This window comes from Chiloscyllium plagiosum, chromosome 10 (genome assembly GCF_004010195.1).
Source record: "Chiloscyllium plagiosum isolate BGI_BamShark_2017 chromosome 10, ASM401019v2, whole genome shotgun sequence".
Taxonomy (NCBI): Eukaryota; Metazoa; Chordata; class Chondrichthyes; order Orectolobiformes; family Hemiscylliidae; genus Chiloscyllium; species Chiloscyllium plagiosum.
The window spans coordinates 91,839,714-91,854,967 of record NC_057719.1 but is presented as its reverse complement, the minus strand read 5'-3'; the positions used below and the strand labels follow the sequence as shown (position 1 = coordinate 91,854,967).

General features: G+C 42.0%; 1 protein-coding gene across 3 annotated transcripts in view; it reads right to left on the bottom strand.

The window, feature by feature from the left end:
* Positions 1 to 214: 214 nt before the first annotated feature.
* tmem62 (transmembrane protein 62) overlaps positions 215 to 15,254 on the bottom strand; it is an 80,053-nt gene continuing 65,013 nt past the window's right edge. For all 3 annotated transcript variants that reach the window (XM_043698401.1, XM_043698402.1, XM_043698403.1), the window contains 6 exons: positions 14,588 to 14,747; positions 12,022 to 12,135; positions 9,725 to 9,809; positions 7,984 to 8,088; positions 5,302 to 5,420; positions 215 to 2,142 (listed from right to left, as the gene is read on the bottom strand). In XM_043698401.1, coding sequence (XP_043554336.1) covers positions 1,816 to 2,142; positions 5,302 to 5,420; positions 7,984 to 8,088; positions 9,725 to 9,809; positions 12,022 to 12,135; positions 14,588 to 14,747 — 910 coding nt within the window. In that variant the 3' untranslated portion in view covers positions 215 to 1,815. The remainder of the gene's footprint in view (positions 2,143 to 5,301; positions 5,421 to 7,983; positions 8,089 to 9,724; positions 9,810 to 12,021; positions 12,136 to 14,587; positions 14,748 to 15,254) is intronic.

The following is a 15,254-nucleotide window of genomic DNA, read 5'->3' as shown; positions in this document are numbered from 1 at the left end:
GAATTCCAAAGTGGTGTTTCCAAATTGTAGCAATTCTGATTCATTGCTGCACTGAATAGTCAATTTGTGAACTGTAAATTAAAGCATTCTCCTTCAAATTTGTGATTACAACATACAAGATAAAATTAAAAAAAAACAGAAAATGCTGGAAGCACTCAACACACAAAGCAGCAACTGCACAGGAAAAAGGACATTGCATTTCTATAATTGTTAACAGCCTCAGGCTGTCTCAGAACACAAAGCATCCCGAAGGGTATCCTGCAGCCATTTGTCACTGGTGTAATACAGCAGCCAATTTAGCCATGGCAACATCTGGCAAACAGCATTGTGATAATGACCAGGTTGTATGGTTTTAGGCGTTTACTTTTCTTTTAAACCAGCCAAAGCACAGCTGATAGTACTTCCCAAGTCAGGAGGTTGTGGGTTCAAGCCAGACTCTAGGTCCTGAGCACGATAAGCAAGGGCTGATATTCAGTGCTCTGTAATACTGAGGGAGTGCTGTACTGTGGGAGGTGGTACCTTTATCTGAGACCCCTAAGGTGAACCAAAACATTCCCAGAATACTATTTTGTAGAAACCCAGGAGCATTCTCCCAATGTCTTGGCCAAGATTAATCACCATCTTGTTGCATGCAAACTGGCTGCGACATTTCCAATGCTATAACAGTGCAAGTAAGTTACTATTATAAAGTGCTGTGCAGTATCTGGCAATAATGAAAGGAATTATATAAATACCAGTCTTTCCTAATGCTTGAGGGATAAGCTGGGGCACCAGGAAAATTCCCCTGCTCCTTTTTGAAATAGTGATATGTGATCTTTCATACACCAAGCAGACAAACGTGATCCTAGTTTAACATCTCACTCGAAAGGTGATATCTCTGGCAGTGTCACTCTACCTCAGTACATGAAGACAAAGCGTCGACATTTCAGATTGATGATATGTCAGATGTTGCCTGACCTTGCTGAGCGTTTTCCAGCAGTTTCGGTTTTAACTGACTTCACCAGCCCTTCACAGTATTTTACTTTCTGTCCCACAAGGCTGAATTTTTTTTTCTCTAAATTAAATTACTCACAGAATGAAACCTGAACAAATTATTTCAAGCGTGTGTTAAACACACCCTTATCCTTCAAAGGACCCCTTATGTTTCTCACTCGCAAAGCAACACAGAGATCAAGAACAGCAGCGGCTGCTCTAGCCAACCCTGTAAAATTCTCTGCCACAGAAAGCAATAATAGACTGAATGTTTTCAAGAAAAAGTTAGATATAGCTCTCTCGGTTAAAGGGATCAAAAAGAGAGCGCGGAACAGATGACTGAGTTGGATGATCAGCCATAATTATTTTGAACATCAGTGCAGGCTCCAAGAGTCAAATGGCCGACTCCTCTTCTACTTTCTAACCCACTTTATAAAGTTCTGAAGTGATGAGAACATATGTGTAGAGGACGCGAGTCATTTAGATCCCTAGAGGGCAGCATAAACACACTCTCTCACACACACACACCGAGTTCCCTCTTGGGTTCTGACCAGCAGGCATTATAAAAAGATACAAGGTGTGGTATGAGGTAAAATGTGAGCTGCTTCTACCAGCTCCCACCTCTTGAGTTTCAATCTTCATTTCATTAAAGCCGATTTTCCAGTTGTTTCCCTTGGTGCATTTGGTTTTGAGATGGGGGCAATGGAAGGAAATGATTTGATGGGATTTGATACTGTAATCACCCTGCGTGATTTGTGATGGATTGGTTTGAAAAGTGCGAATGGCAGTCAAGATGCTTGGTCACTGTGTGTCCAGCTCTTGAGCGGCCACCTCTCTCCCCTTTCAGGAGTAGGGGCAATTCTTCATTTCCGCTTTAAATATTCTGATGGAGGAGTTGTCGAGAGTCCAGGCCCTGTACACAAGGACCAGGGCCAGTAGCACTGACCATGTCCTTACCGGAGACAGGAAGAAGGCAGCATAGCCATAAGTGAGCAGCAGGATGTAGCAGCTGTAGAGTTGCCACAGGAAGAGTGCCAGGATGAAAACGTGCATGGGCACAGTGCGGAGCCAGCCTGTGTACTTGTAGTGTGTCCAAAAGCAAGTCCCTCGACACCGAAGGAGCAGACACCAGCTTAGGTAGCCCATCAGTGGTATATTAAAAAATGTCAGCTGGGTGAAGAGAAGGTAGAGAGAAACATAAAAAGTAGTGTTAAAACAGGACATTAACTGTTAGAATTAAAGCATTTAATTGGTAGAGATCATCCCTCGCCCTCCCCGAACAGATTCCTGTCAAGTCGGTCTCTGAGTAGGTGGGAAGACTAAAGAAGCAGCCTGCCCAGACCTCCCACCCCTCAAACCAACCAGTCCTGCCACCCTTCAATAGTATGCTGCACTCCCCCCTTGACTCTGTGTCCACCCACCCAAGGCATGACAGAAATCTGCCCTTAGGCCTGGTTGGATAGCATTCTCCGACCACACACTCCCTCAACCCAAAGTCTGACAGTGCTACTGCAATGCCCCAACAGACCCAGCATTCCCACCACCCCCTCCAGCCAGTAACTCCAGAATGATAGCACCAGCCTGTGGGGCCCCTTGTGGTGGAGTGCCACTGCACACATACTGTGCTAGCTCTGGATTACATACAACCATCAACACAGTGCAACTGCAGACACTTTCCTTCCCACCTGAACAAAGAGGGTTCCCAGGAAGCTCACATCCATGTCACAGGTCAGGAAGCCAAATGCCGGGTCAATTTCAGGAAATTGGAATGGTCAGTCACTCTGGAATAGAGTGCCTCCCTAAGTCACATCTGAGGGGAATTAGAGTCGTGACTGGAGTCACATATCAGCCAGACTTGGGTACAGACAAGTGGATTCCTTCCCGAAAGGGTCGAATGCTCATAGAACATTACAGCGCAGTACAGGCCCTTCGGCCCTCGATGTTGCACTGACCTGTGAAAACAATCTGAAGCCCAGCTAACCATTCATCCACATGTCTATCCAATGACCATTTAAATGCCCTCAAAGTTCACGAGTCTACTACTGTTGCAGGGAGTGCGTTCCACGCATTCTGAGTAAAGACACTGTCTCTGACACCTGTCCTATATCTATCATCCTACAATTTAAAGCTATGTCCCCTTGTGCTAGCCATCACCATCCGAGGAAAAAGAATCTCACTGTCCACCCTATCTAACCCTCTGATTATCTTATATATCTCAATTAAGTCACCTCTCAACCTTCTTCTCTCTAATGAAAACAGCCTCAAGTCCCTCAGCCTTTCCTCCTAAAACCTTCCCTCCATACCAGGCAACATCCTCGTAAATCTTCTCTGAACCTTTCCAAAGCTTCCACATCCTTCCTATAATGCGGCGACCAGAACTGGACACAATACTCAGTGTTATGTACAGTCGGAACATGACCTCGTGGTTCCGGAACTCAATCCCTCTCTCAATAAAAGCTAACACAACGCATGCCTTCTGAACAACCCTATTAATCTGGGTGGCAACTTTCAGGGATTTATGTACATGTACACTGAGATCCCTCTGCTCATCTACACTACCAAGAATCTTACCATTGGCCCAGTACTCTGCATTCCAGTTACTCCTTCCAAAGTGAATCACCTCACACTTTTCTGCATTAAACTCCATTTGCCACCTCTCAGCCCAGCTCTGCAGCTTATCTCTGTCCCTCTGTAACCTGCAACATCCTTCTGCACTATCCTCAACTCCACCGACCTTAGTGTCATCTGCAAATGTACTAACCCATCATTCTACATCCTCATCCAGGTCACTTATAAAAATGAAAAACAGCAGTGGCCCCAAAACAGATCCTTGCGATACACCACTAGTAACTAAACTCCAGGATGAACATTTCCCATCAACCACCACCTTCTGTCTTCTTTCAGCTAGCCAACCTCTGATTCAAACTGCTAAATCACCCTCAATCCCATGCCTCCGTATTTTGTGTAATAGCCTACTGAGGAGAACCTTATCAAACGCCTTACTGTAATCCATATACACCACATCAACTGCTTTATCCTCATCCACCTGTTTGGTCACCATCTCGAAGAACTCAATCAGGTTGGTGAGGCACTACCTACCCTTCACAAAACCGTGTTGACAATCCACTAATCAACTTATTCGTTTCTAGATGATTATAAATCTTATCTCTTATAATCCTTTTCCAACACTTTACCCACAACCAAAGTACGGCTCACTGGTCTATAATTACCAGGGTTGTCTCTACTCCCCTTCTTGAACAAGGGGACAACATTTGCTACCCTCCTGTCTTCTGACAGTATTCATGTAGACAATGATGACATAAAGATCAAAGCCAAAGATTCTGTAATCTCCTCCAAGGCTTCCCAGAGAACCTTAGGATAAATCCCATCCAGCCCAGGGCATTTACATATTCTCACACTTTCCAGAATTGCTAACACCTCCTCTTTATGGCCATCAATCCCATCTAGTCCGATAGCCTGTATCGCAGTGTTCTCTTCAACAACATTGTCTTTTTCCAGTGTGAATACAGACAAAAAATATTCATTTAGCACTTCTCCTATCTCCTCGGACTGCACGCACAACTTCCCGCTATTGACCTTGACTGGCCCAAATCTTTCTCTAGTCATTCTTTTATTCCTGATATACCGATAGAAAGCTTTTGGGTTTTCCTTGAACCTGACTGTCAACAACTTCTCATATCCCCTCCTGGTTGCTTGTAGCTCTCTCTTTAGGTCCTTCCTGGCTAATAATGTACGTCTCAAGTTCATTTTTACAAAAATCACGAGGTAATTTGTGGGCACTTTTATGGATACCCATGTTTTCTTTCCAGCCACTTGAAACTGGATTAAAGTACTCTGTCAGCAGGATATGTGCTCTCTTTCCCTGCATATTAGTTATTATTATCCCTGTGGCTGGATTTCTAGTGTTGTAACATGAACACTACACCCCAGTGCTCCACAACAATACAGTCACTATGAAATATTATTCTAATATTATAGTCAAATATTAATTCAAAATTGGCTGATACAAAGTGCTTAATAATTCAGAAGTTTCATTTGTACAACCTTTTAGCAAAACTGTTTTAAAAAAAATTCTCATTTTCTCTCTGATTCTTTCTATCTATTGTCTTAAATCTGTGTCCTCTGGTTACTGACATGTTCACTAGTGAAAACAATTTCTCATTAATAACTCCACTGAAACCATGGTTTGCACACCCATTTCTAACCTTATTACTCAATCAGTATTAATCTCAATGCTGTTAAATGTCAATGAAACCCACCGACACAGTATGTGAGGAGCAATTATAGAACTGTTGCTCGCTCTTTTACCTGAAAGATTCCAAAGATGAAAGTTAGGCTTCCCTCCAAGAAATGGCCATCCACTACCACCCCAAAGACAAAGCAGGCTCCAAAATGGCCATCTATCACCTCACCAACAAACCAAGGCCCTGCAACATGGGAAAAATAAACGTTAAGGACTTTCACATGTAACCTCTGCTTGTTGCTGAGACTACACTCAAAAATAGAGAGGTGGGGGGAGGGGGAAAGTATTTGTTGCTACACCAGTTCCTCAACTTGGTGATAAAAGCTTCCACAAATATCACAGGGGTCAACTGATTGGCTTTTACCATTGATAAATCGCAAGTTTTGTTCAATGTTTTACACAAAGTATAGGTTGGGACAGTTCGCCGAATACAACGTAAGGGTGAGATCATGATAGAGATTCTCTGGGAATCAGTTATATTTCATCACTGAGATTAGGGAAATTGAGTGGCATGGTGCAATGGAGGATAGAATCTCATCAAATGCTTCTGATTATTAACATGTTTTGCAATCTAGAATTGGTTTTCCATAGATCTGAGCTGGATGATTATAAATGCTTCTCTTGTTTTGAAACTTTTCTTCCTTCACTTCAGTCTTGAGAATGGCTTCTACCTCCTATATTATACCTAATGCAAAACAATGTATTTATTATCAGTTGAGTTTAACACTAATCATAAAAATGTGTTAGTTTGGCACAGGGGACAGTGGTGGGCCTAGAGCTTTGGAAATGTACTGTGTGTCCTTAGCAACAAGAATAGCTTACATTTCAAATTAAAGATTACTAATGGGCAGCACGGTGGCACAGTGGTTAACACTGCTGCCTCACATCGCCAGCAGACCCAAGTTCAATTCCCGCCTCAAGGCATGAATGAATATCCTGCCTTTTCCCCTTATCCCTTTCTATTCAAATAATCATTGGGAGATTGTGTGGAGTTTGCATATTCTCCCCGTGTCTGCGTGGGTTTCCTCCAGGTGCTCCGGTTTCCTCCCACAGTCCAAAAATGTGCAGGTTAGGTGAATTGGCCATGCTAAATTGCCCGTAGTGTTAGGTGAAGGGGTCATTGTAGGGGAATGGGTCTGGGTCGGTTGTGCTTCAGCGGGTCGGTGTGGACTTGTTGGGCCGAAGAACACTGTAAGTAATCTAATCTAAAATCTAATCTAAACACCCTCAGAATTGTTATCAGAACAAAACTGACATAAAGCCAAAGAATAGGTGATCAAAAGCCTAGTCAAAAAGATAGGATTTAAAGCTGAGAGAGGTGGCAAGATTTAGAAAGGGAATACCAGAATTTAGTATCCAGGAATTGCCAGCAATGGTGCGGCGTTAAAAATTGAAGGTCATAGAATCCTTATAGTGTGGAAGCAGGCCATTTGGCCCATCAAGCCCACAGCGACCCACCCAGACTCACCTATTCCTGTAACCCTGCACATCCCATGACTAATCCACCTTGCCTGCATATCCCTGGATATTATGAGCAATTTAACTTAGCAAACCCACCTCACCTGCACATCTTTGGACTGTGGGAGGAAACTGGAGCACCCAGAGGAAACCCATACAGACGAGGGGAGAATGTACAAACGTCACACCAGCAGTTGCCAGAGACTGGAATTGAATCCAAGACTCTGATGCTGTGAGGCTAGGTCACTAACCACTGAACCACCGTGCCGCAGACGATAGAATTCGAGGAGCAACGGTATCTCACAGAGTTGTGGAGCTTGCAGAGGTTATAAAAAGAGGGAGGGGTTCAGTCACACAGGGATTTGAAACCAATGATGAGAGATTTAAAATACAGGCATTACCAGATGAGGAGAAAACAAGAATTGTATGTCATTCTGCAACTGGGAGAGTGTTCTTTCAGATTCAATGTTAACTATGTCAAGTTTTCATTATATAATAATGAGGAAGGATCTTGTGGCACAGTGGTAGTGTCACTACCTTGAGCCAGGAGGCTGGGTTCATTATATAATAATAATATAATAATTATTATATTATAATAATAATGGAAATACTTTGAGATGTGGAATCGATAGAGGGAGAAGTGAAGATGTATATTGTTCTCTGTTGTGGCAACCAAGGGTAATGACGAGTGTAAACTGCTTCAATGAAAACTTGGACAATAACTTGCTCTGAACACAGAGTGTCCAAGCTGCCTCGCAGGGCTACTGTTTACAAATACACATGGACTTTCATGAATTGGGAGCTCTCAAGGTGTCCAGTCACCCTGTTTCATTATAAATTCTAGTGATTCCCCAACAGATGACATCAGGGTAACAGGCCTTTAATTACCACTTTCCACTCCCATCCGTTTTTTTTATATAGGACAGAATGACATGCACAATTTTTCAAATTAAAGGAGGTAGGCACGAAGTGGAAATTCAGAGGTGGGATCTTTCCAGATTACCTCCTCTGGAATGGCCCTCTCCATATATGTTTGTACATAGAGTTGCCAATCCTCCAGGATTGTCCTGAAGTTTACAGGAATTGCAGATCAGTCTGTACTGCAAGCAGACTTGAAGGAAAGTCACCAAGGTGTGAACAAGCTGGGATTATTAGCAACACCTGCTGGAAACCAAATGGGAGTCCTCAGGCAAGTTACACACAAGTCATTTCCTTTAAGCTTAAAGGGATAGTACAAATAAATAAGGAAACTTCAATACTGTTAGATTGATATTAAATTAATTACTCACCCACAGCCACATAGCAAGTGAACAGCAACACAGGATAGTAGAACATGTTTGTCTTACATAACACATGAAATGAAAATAATGTCAGAGTGAAGACGCCAGGGCTCTCTAGTTCAGAAAAGAGATCGAAACAATTTTAGTACGAAATTAATGCAATTTTACATTTAAAAGAGAGAACATCACCCATGGTCCGTCTACAGAGGGAGGCCATTCGGCCTATCTTGCTAGTGCAAGCTCTTTGAAGGAGCCAATTGATTAGCTTTACTCTCCTGCTCTTCCAGAGTCATGCAAAAGTCCGGTTCTCTTTTGACAGTTATTATTGAATATGTTTCCAGATCAGAACAATATCACTATGGAAAATTAAACTGTCACCTCCAATCTGATTATCCCATTCTCTTATTTTGCTGACTTTTTAAAGTCTTGGTCCTTCTTCAAACTTCATTTTACAAGTCACTGTGTGCAGTACTGTTTACAGAGAATAATCTCTAATAGCCCAGTCAAGTGGTCTTTCTTACATGCGAATGTTGTTGAGTTACAGGAACACAGAACTGAGGGAGATAAAGTGTAAAGACGAATTGCAGCTGAACTACAATTGTATGTGGTGGTTGCTATCTGACGCAAGTACCTATTTGCATGTTACTTCTCATTAATGCCAATGGGTGTATCAGTGTTAGGCAGAGATCTCTTCAAGAGTCAACCTGAACATTCCAGACTGGATTGACAGCAGTGATATTCAATGGACTTTGTATACAAAAGCTGGGTTGACACTTACCAATTTCAATTTGCTTTCGACCCATCCCTGTCTCCCTCACATTTTGGTGGTCTGCATTGCCTTTGAGGGGCTTTGCATGGGAAGTAATCAGTTGGAAACTAGGGGTGATTTACTGGTGATAATTAATAGATGAAAACAAAAGAGTAATTCTGGATATCAGAAAAATACAAAAAAAGTTGGCGGAAGGATCTTGTGGCACAGTGATAGTGTCACTACCTTGAGCCAGGAGGCTGGGTTCAAGCCTCACCTACTCCAGAAGTGTCTCATAACATTCCTGAATGGGTCAATTAAAAAATATTATAAATTGTGTAGAGAATGTAGTGGCACAGTGATAGTGTCCCTACCTCCCTGCCTGGAGACCCAGGTTCAAGTCCCATCTACCCTTAAGATGTTTCATAACATGTGCTAACTGTTGACTAAAAATAAACATATGTCTTTTGGAAAAAAAGAGCTGGGTTATGGCCACAGTAGTGTAGCTGAAGTGGCTATGGCATGGATTCAAGTTCCTGTCTGATTTCTTTGCATTCAATCGAAGGGTTCTAGTAGTACAACAGTCATGTCTGTAACTCTGGACCAGGAGGCCTTGGTTCAAGTCCCACCTACTATGAAGTTGTGTCACAACGCATCAAAACAATTTGATTAGAAATAAAGAGCTGGGTATCAGTCTATTAAACAATGTTCATTATTACTAATTCAGTTCAGATCGGATGCCAACAATTACAATTTAATTTCTTTAGAAGTGTCCAGGTAAGGTATACTTTTGCACTATAATTAAAATGGCCATCCTTCTCTGCCTTAGTGTATGTATCTTACTGGACATACTAAGTCTAAGGGATCACAAAAACAGAGCTGCATATTTTCTCGAAGATTTATCCCCGATTATCCCCTGCTTCTCCGGCATGTAGTTCAGCTGAGAGCTACTGCAAACATGTTCAACAGCATTTAAAATCAAATACAAATCGCTGAGCTTGCCTTTAAGCTGCGGATTTCTTTGGAACCGGACGGTAATGATCAAGCAGATATTCGCCAGGAAAACCAGAATAAATACAACCTTGGCCTATAAAACATAAAGGCACAACCAGCATCAAACTGTGTTAGAACCTCAGTTGCTCTACACAAATCTAATCTTCCACAGAGTTCATTTTGAATGGTGTTATCTTACTTTGTATACTTTAACTCTCTTGGTTAACGGGGAACCTTGAGTGAGAGTGTGGCAATGAACCAAACACATACAGCAACAGGACCAACTCTCATGAAATAAAATCAACTACACTCTGATCAGATCGGGGGTGAAGGAAAGGAGATCAGGATGGGTGCTTCACAGTTAAATTATGATCTATCACATAAATATAAAAATATGTGCCCAAAAGTAGTTTGTAAAGTTTTTACTATTTCATATACTTATTTTAATATCAAGCTCTCTGGCGGTACGGTGGCTCAGTGGTTAGTACTGCTGCCTCACAGCACCAGACACCTGGGTTCAATTCCTCCCTTGGGTAACTGTCTGTGTGGAGTTTGCACATTCTCCCTGTGTCTGCATGGGTTTCCTCCGGGTGCTCCGGTTTCCTCCCACAATCCAAAGATGTGCAGATCAGGTGAACTGGCTATGCTGAATTGCCCATAGTGTTAGGTGCATTAGTCAGGGTGAATGTAGGGGAATGGGTCTGGGTGGGTTGCTCTTCGGAAGGTCAGTGGGGACTTGTTGGGCCGAAGGGCCTATTTCCACACTGTAGGGAATCTAATCTAATATAATCCAATCCAAAGATGTGCAGGTTAGGTGAATTGGCCATGCTAAATTGCCCATAGTCTTCAGGGATATATAGGTTAGGTGCATTAGTCAGGGTAGGGAAATGGGTCTGGGTGGGATATTCTTTGGAAGGTCAGTGTGGACTTGTTGGGCCGAAGGGCCTGTTTTCAGGATAGTATGATTCTACAAAATCTCTCCTTCAGAGGAAATTATATTGACCTCGAAACGTTACCTCGGTTTCTCTCTCCACAGATGCTGTCAGACTTGGGAACGTTGCTGTTTGACATGTGCATTAATGACTTGGATGTGAATGTAGAGGTGACACAAAAATTGGTAGTGTTGTTGATAGTGAGGAGGATAGTGTCAGACTATTGCCTGATAATGATCAGCTGGCAAATTGGCATAGCAACGGCAGATGGAATTAATCGTGACAAGTGGGCGGCACGGTGGCACAGTGGTTAGCACTGCTGCCTCACAGCGCCAGAGACCCGGGTTCAATTCCCGCCTCAGGCGACTGACTGTGTGGAGTTTGCACGTTCTCCCCGTGTCTGCGTGGGTTTCCTCCGGGTGCTCCGGTTTCCTCCCACAATCCAAAGATGTGCAGGGTCAGGTGAATTGGCCATACTAAATTGCCCATAGTGTTAGGTAAGGGGTAAATGTAGGGGTATGGGTGGGTTTCGCTTCGGCGGGTCGGTGTGGACTTGTTGGGCCGAAGGGCCTGTTTCCACACTGTAATCTAATCTAATCTAAAGTGCGAGGTGATGCATGTTGGGAGGTCTAATAAGGAAGGATGTATACAATGAATGGCAGGTCTCTCGGGAGTACTGAGGAACAAAGGGATCTTGGTGTACAAGTCTATAGACTCTCAGGTAGACAGGGTGGTGAAGGCAGCACACAGGATGCTTGCCTTCGTAAACTGGGCATAAAATATAGGAACAAGGAAACCAAAAGAATTGGGGATGCTGTAAACCAGAAACAAAAACAGAAGTTGCTGGAAAAGCTCAGCAGGTCTGGCAGCATCAGTGAAGAAAAATCAGAGTAAATGCTTCGGGTCCAATGAGCCTTCCTCAGAACTCAGTTCCTGGAACTGGGCTTTCTAGTCTCCTTGACAACATGGTGAGCCTTGGCTTTGCAATTTATTTTCTTGTTAGCCACAGTTGGACTACCTTTCTCGAAGTTTTTATTCCTAAGGGAGTGGGTACTTACTCTGAATTTTTTTCTTAAAATGTTTAACCTTGCCTATCTGCTGTCATACCCTTTAAACCAATTCCTCAATCTATCTCAGTCAATTCACCCCTCATCCCCACTTAATGCATTTTGTTTAAATTTAGGCCCCGCTCCACAAACAGGAGAGTAGAGCAATTAATCAATTCAAACCTTCTTGGAAAAGGTTCAAGTGCTTTTACGCCTCACCATGATTCTAAAATCTATCTTGCAAATACACATATAAACAACACTCCACTGGAGATCTGTAAGCAGTGTGCTTACTTGCTGTGGTTTTGAAATCATTATGTATACTTACCATGAGGTAATGTCGGGTCAGGAGGATGAATGATGCCACAAGGTCGAACGGGAGCAGTTTAATTTCTTCTACTGCAAAGTCATGACCTTTAACTGTGGTTCTTCCTGTTGTGTCCTGAAAACACAAAGCAAAGTGACTCTGTGAATGTGCATAAGAGGATTTGTGGCTAATTCACCCCAAACTACGGTTCAAGTCTGTTTCCACTAAAGGAATTCAAGGGTCCCAAGCACTGGATCTGGAAAGCAGAATTTAAACTGGGAAGAAGCTAGCAAAGCTACATGGCTCCTGCTAGTGGGACACAGGCTATGTGACCTCTTAGCACACTAAAACAGTTCAATTATTCACCGTTGGTGTTATCGTTTTCAATGATTGCCACCCAACATGGAGATAGATCTTGCCAGATCAGGAAGGATTCCATGACTTGCACCAACTCAGTGCGTGTAGATTCTTCAATATGTACTAGATTTGAACAGAAGGGCTTCAACAGTGGGTCTTTTCCGTGACTTAGATGTTGGCCAAGTTAACATCAGGCAATGACTTGGAGATTCCCTTCAAAGTTTCAGTAATAAAATAACAGTTGTTTAGTGAATGACCATTTTAAATTCTTAGTGTTATTCTTAGCATAGTTTGAGTTTACTTAGCAATGTTGTGTAATTGTTGAATCACATGTAATGATGCTGTGTTTTGAGTTTTGAAAGCTTGGGCTGTTTGAAATTATGCTGAGAACATATTTAAGATTGTCAGTCAGCCTCAATGCAGCGCACTTGCACACACTGAGAACTACATACATCAATACACAGGACAGAAATAACATGGACATTGTACCCATTTCAACTTAACAAAACAGGTGACAATCTTTTTCTGATAAAGGTATTTTCCTGAGAAATGAACCAATCAGTGTCAGTTCACCTGGTAAACAAAATGTGACAGTTAACTGTCAATTATCATCTAACGAGTGCATGCTTATGGCAATGCCTTTACTAATCAGAAACCACTTGCTAATCAATCAGTATTCTCCTCTCATACACTTGAAAAAATGTTGTTCCATTTACATTAGTATTCCCTGCAAATGTCCTAACGACTGTAAGACGAAATGCTTTAACAAAGCCTGTCTTTTTTCAGCAGTACTCAAATGATGGATGTGCTGGTGAGTTTAGATATTGAGATTAGAATGTGGCTGACGAGGGACGGGTGAAATTCCTGGAACACAGCAAAACTGAGACAAGCCAGACTGTTCAACTTTGTAGTGAGGATTGGTGCTACTGTTGGGTTGGGTTAAAAACTTGACTGTGCAACTGGGCACTAACATGTAGCATTAGAGAAGTGCACAAAGGATTGGGAGAGACAGATAGCACTAGAAAAAGAAATAGTAAGCTAATGGACAGGATCAAACCAAGATGGAATGCAACAGCTTTAAAAATGGTTTACACTTCATGCTTATAAATGCATGGAGTGTGCTAACTATGGTTAAGCTAAAGACACAAAAGGCCAAAAATCTGATGACACAAAAATTGGAATTGAGAGAGAAAGTGTGAAAGACTTCTGTAGAACACGTACAAGCTTATATAAATAAGCTTGTGGAATGGGTCAATGTTCGATGGATGAAACTTAATGCATTTTGATATGAAGAATTAGGAGAGATGATACAATCTAAAGGGTACAGTTCTGAAGAGAATGTACGGAGGAGGTGATACATATGTACAAATATCATGGGCGGCACAATATTCTGAAAACAGTTAAAAAGCCATGCATGATCTTGGGTTTCATAAACAGAGGAAAAAAGGATGTTCAGAGTATAGAATGCAACATGTAGAGATTTGTTGATTCTTTTCCTACCCAGAGTCTCTGAACATATCAATTCTGATAACATAGAGGCAGTTCACTTTGGATTAAATTTGTTTTTCTTTAAAAAAGCTAGAGCACACAGTCGGAAGTAGAACACTTCAGTGGGCAGATTGCCACCACCCTTTGTCAGTATATACAGCAGACTTGCTTTCCAGAACAGCTGGATTGCAAACCCCACCTTGGACCCTGTTCTCCAGTTCTGGATTAGTCTTGAGTGATGACAGTTTGAAACCCCTCAAATTGATTTTCAAGGGATAGTGTATTTATTTTATTAATATTGCAGATATTTTGTACCATGCAGTGAGTACAATGACCTGATCACCATAAGTCTGGCAAATATCAAAATTCTATTGAACGGAACCGGATTAGACCATCTTTTAAACTCAAGATCACACAAGCTGATTTGTGGACATTGATCACATCTGTGGAGGTTGAAGGATGAATGAACACATTTTGTAATACTGATTATATTATATATAACTGGTTATAACTGATACTGATTATACCAAATCACCCACTGATGCCTCCATGGAAATTATCAATAACAATACAAAATAGCTGGGGCCTCTGGAATTCTAACCATCAAATAGAAGGAAATGGAGGAAGGAAGAAGGTGTAAGAATCCTGAATTGATAATTTTGTTCTCAATTTATTCAACAGGATCCTCAGACAAACAGACTCATGGCAGGACGCAACAGTGAGAAAGAGATACATATGTTACCTCTGCTCGGACTTCAATGTAGTGCATTCCTTCCCTGTAATCCTCAGGTTTCCAGGCTATCGAGAAGAAGGGGCCTTCAATGTGAACCGCACTGCCTATAGTGATACCATCGATACTGATCTGGACTGAGGTGACTTGTGACGGAGAGAAGGCTAAAACTCTAATGAGGAAACATAAACCACATTATTAATCGCACATGACCTACAAACTTAATTAAATCACCTGAGGAGATGACTTTTTTTACGCTAACTAATCGAATTTTCAAGAATCCACTTAAAACTTCAAAACTGGTGATAAGGATGCGGACGTAGCCAAAAAAAAAGGTTCCATCGTCGGATTGGTAAGGTAACTAGCTTCTTTTTATTTTTTAGGAATTTAGAATAATGAGAATGGAGGTTAGGGCAGTTGAATGTTCCTCCTGCAGAATGTGGAAGGTAAGGGTCGGGGAGACACTGAATGAATACTTTTCTTCAGTATTTACTCAGGAACAGGGCATTGTCGTCGATGCGAATACTGAGTCACAATTAAGTAGAATGGATGGCTTTGAGGTATGTAGAGAAGAGGTGTTGGAAATCCTGGAAAAGGTGAAAATAGATAAGTCCCCTGGGCCTGATGGCATTTATCCTAGGATTCGCTGGGAAGCAAGGGAGGAGATTGCAGAGCCAAT